At 35.8% G+C, this 3,460-nt stretch overlaps 1 protein-coding gene across 1 annotated transcript; it reads left to right on the forward strand.

Moving 5' to 3' along the window:
- The first annotated feature begins 211 nt into the window (after positions 1 to 211).
- Positions 212 to 1,763, forward strand: LOC126496005 (zinc finger protein 239-like). Its single transcript, XM_050133588.1, has 2 exons — positions 212 to 216; positions 728 to 1,763. The coding sequence occupies exons 1-2, from the start codon at positions 212 to 214 to the stop codon at positions 1,761 to 1,763; spliced, it is 1,041 nt and encodes a 346-aa protein (XP_049989545.1).
- Positions 1,764 to 3,460: the final 1,697 nt, after the last annotated feature.

The following is a 3,460-nucleotide window of genomic DNA, read 5'->3' on the forward strand; positions in this document are numbered from 1 at the left end:
GAAGAAGTTTTAATTTGTCCTGGAACATTTAAAGAAAAACAATAATATAAATGAGCAGAGCTTAAAGTATATTGATGTGTATTAATTTCTCATAAAATCATATGCCTCAATATGACATAACTGGTCTTCCAAGGTATTCCTCTAAAAACAGAAGAGAAACAAATGATTCCTTACCTGATACCACCACTTGAGTCATAGTCCCATGAGAACTATGCCGTAGAGCTGCCAATCCATTTAGTTTCATACCACTCAGATATTGCACAGGGAACACACATACACACATTGATTATATAATAAGTATATGTTTAGAACTGACCAAAAAATAAATACCCAGTAGTAAAGCCAGTGTTACTCATGTACTTGTGACTTTGCCAAACTTATTGAAAGAGTTATTTTATGAGGAGCCAAAAAGTCTCTTGTTTTTTATTATTTTATTATTATTTAATTAAAAATTTCCACCTCATTCCTTTTCCCACCCACTCCCACCTACCTGCCTTCCCCTCCCTCTCCAGTCCAAAGTAGTTGGGAATCCCTGTCCCGTGGGAAGTCCAAGGTCTTCCCCCCTTCATCCCATCTCATACTGAAGGAGAGCAACATGAATATAAAACTTAAAATTTTATTCCTCTTTACAATAAAGCAAAATTAAAAAATTAATTCATATAGATATTAAGATTCATCAGTGTAATGTACATGGTGAAACTTTTGCATTTGCCAATTATCTTTGCAGGTATGAGAGAAACCATAATGGTGAGAAACTCTCTGAGTATGCTCAATGTGTTAAATCTTTTGCATGTTGTAGTCATCTTCAAAGGCATGAAAAAAATTATTCTGCAGAGAAGCCATATGATGGTATTCAAAATGCTGAAGCCTTTGGAGGTACCAGTTGTCTCCAAATACTTAAAAGAAGAGCACAAGCTGGAGAGAAATCAAATGAATGTAATCAATGTGGTAAAGACTTTTCATATGTAAGAAGTCTGCAAGTTCACAACAGATTACACACTGGAGAGAAAACCTATGGCTGTAGTCAATGTGATAAAGCTTTTTCAAAATGCTCTGAACCCCAAATACACAAAAGAACACATACTAAAGAGAGACCCTATGAATGTAATGAATGTGATAAAGTCTTTGCATGTAAATGTAGTCTCCAAATCCATAAAAGAACACATACTGGAGAAAAACCCTACATTTGTAATCAGTGTGCTAAAACCTTTTCAATGAACAGTAGTCTTCGAGTACATCAAAGGACACATACTGGAGAGAAACCTTATCAATGTAACGAATGTGGTAAAGACTATTCAAAACTCAGTATTCTACAAGCACATAAACGAATTCATACAGGAGAGAAACCCTATAAATGTGATCAATGTGATAAAGCCTTTTCACAAATCAGTCATCTAATAACACATAAAAGAATACATACTGGAGAAAAATCCCATGAGTGTGATCAATGTGATAAAGCTTTTCTAGAGCGCTCTAAACTGCAAATACACAAAAGAACACATACTGGAGAGAAACCCTATGGATGTAATCAATGTGGTAAAGCCTTTTCATATACTAATAGTCTCCAAGTTCACAAAAGAGCACATACTGGAGAGAAACCCTATGAATGTAATCAATGTGGTAAAGCCTTTGCACAACTCAGTAGTCTAAAACCACATAAAAGAACACATACTGGAGAGAAACCTTATAAGTGTAATCAATGTAGTAAGACCTTTGCATGTCGTAGAAGTGTACACATTCATCAAGGAACGCATGCTGAATAGAAACCCTACAATTATAGCCAATGTGGTAGAGCCTTTGTATGTGTCATCAGGCTTTAAATCTTGAGAAATAAATAGTACTACAAAGAAACCCTTTTTTTGATTTTTTGAGAAAGGGTGTCTCTGTAGCATTGGAGTCTGTTGTGGAACTCACTCTTAGAAGAGGGTGGCCTTACACTCACAGAGATTTGTCTGTCTCTGTCTCTGAAGTGCTGGATTAGAGTGTGCCTCCACAGTCCATCCTGTTAAACGCGTTAAGTGCAGTCAGTGTGGTAAAGTTTTCTTCTTTTTGGTTACAAGAAGTAACAAGTTAAAAGAGTAAACTTTTACTGGATAAGAGGTCTATTAAGCCTTTCCATATCAGAGTACTCTGAGGACCGGAGAAGATTCATACTGAAGGGAATATGACTATCAATGTTTTGAAAATCTCTTCAGGCAACATACATTTACTTACATAAGACTGGGAAGAAAACAAGTCTACAAGTGTGAAATCTGTTCAAGCATTATGAAGTCTCTATTTTGTTTGCACCTGCAATATTATATGGACAGAAGTACTGTGAATTCAATGATAATGTAACAGTTTTTCATTTTGCACTTTCCTTCAATTATATAAATACACTTATCTGTAGGATTTAGCTCGATTCAGAAAATAACCAGACTTGTTTAAACATAAGCAATTATATTTTTACTTATTATAAGGGGAAATTCGTGCCACAAGAATGGAAAGTGCGAGTTCCACTCTGTCCCATGGGAATCACCCAGATAGCAAGCACCTGGTCTATCCCAGTTTTTCTCCTGGGCTCCAGGAAGCCACACCTTAACTAGATTCCACTTCTTTAAGATGATTGGTTAACAAAGCTTCCCCTATTACTTATCCAGATGTAAAATTTGGTAGATGGGTGTGAGTGCCTCTTCTGTGTCTGATAAATCATAATGTCTAGGTCACTTAATAAAACAGTTTAATGTGACTCTGGATTCCAGACGGTTACATGATCACTTTGACTGTGTTGTCACAAGCTGTGTCAGAAACGACACCTACACTGGGAAGCTAAGAACTCATATACTCAGCTAGTAGCATGAACCAGGTACAGGAACTTGAAATGGTGTGTGAATGTATACTCTCAAGGACAAACCCATGACATTTCTTCCAGGACGACATTATTTTCTAAATTTTCCAAAGGATGCCACTCATTGAAAATGATTAATTTCTGTAACTTCAAATCTACATTCTTGCTTTTTATTACATGAACCAAATCATCATTGAGAAAAACTCTGGAAATAAGCCTTTAATACCACAACACCTGGGTTACAGGAATGAATGCTTAGAGGAGAAAAACATTCCTGAGTGAAAAATTGTTTAAAGATTTTATTTAATTTTAATTATGTTATTTTAATGTTCCTTGGTTTGGGTAAATGAATATTCATGCTTGCTCCCAGGAAGGTTAGACCCTTGTGTGTTCCTGTTGCAGGCAAAACTATAGGAAGTTCTCAAAACCTGACCTTCTTCCTATTTGCTTGGCCATGTCTTTGCCCTGTATATATGTTAAAGACATTATTTTTTATCATCTTAACATCAGATAATAGGGAAGAACTACTGCAAGAGAAAAAGCTCATGCAAATGATATGGTAAAGACTTTAGACACCACAGTGGTCTTTACTGTCAGAAATTCTTGTTTCATGTCTTTTTCATCATAAAGAAG

This window comes from Alexandromys fortis, unplaced genomic scaffold (assembly GCF_014885135.2).
Source record: "Alexandromys fortis isolate MF-2015 unplaced genomic scaffold, M_Fortis_MF-2015_v1.1 scaffold_797, whole genome shotgun sequence".
Taxonomy (NCBI): domain Eukaryota; kingdom Metazoa; phylum Chordata; class Mammalia; order Rodentia; family Cricetidae; genus Alexandromys; species Alexandromys fortis.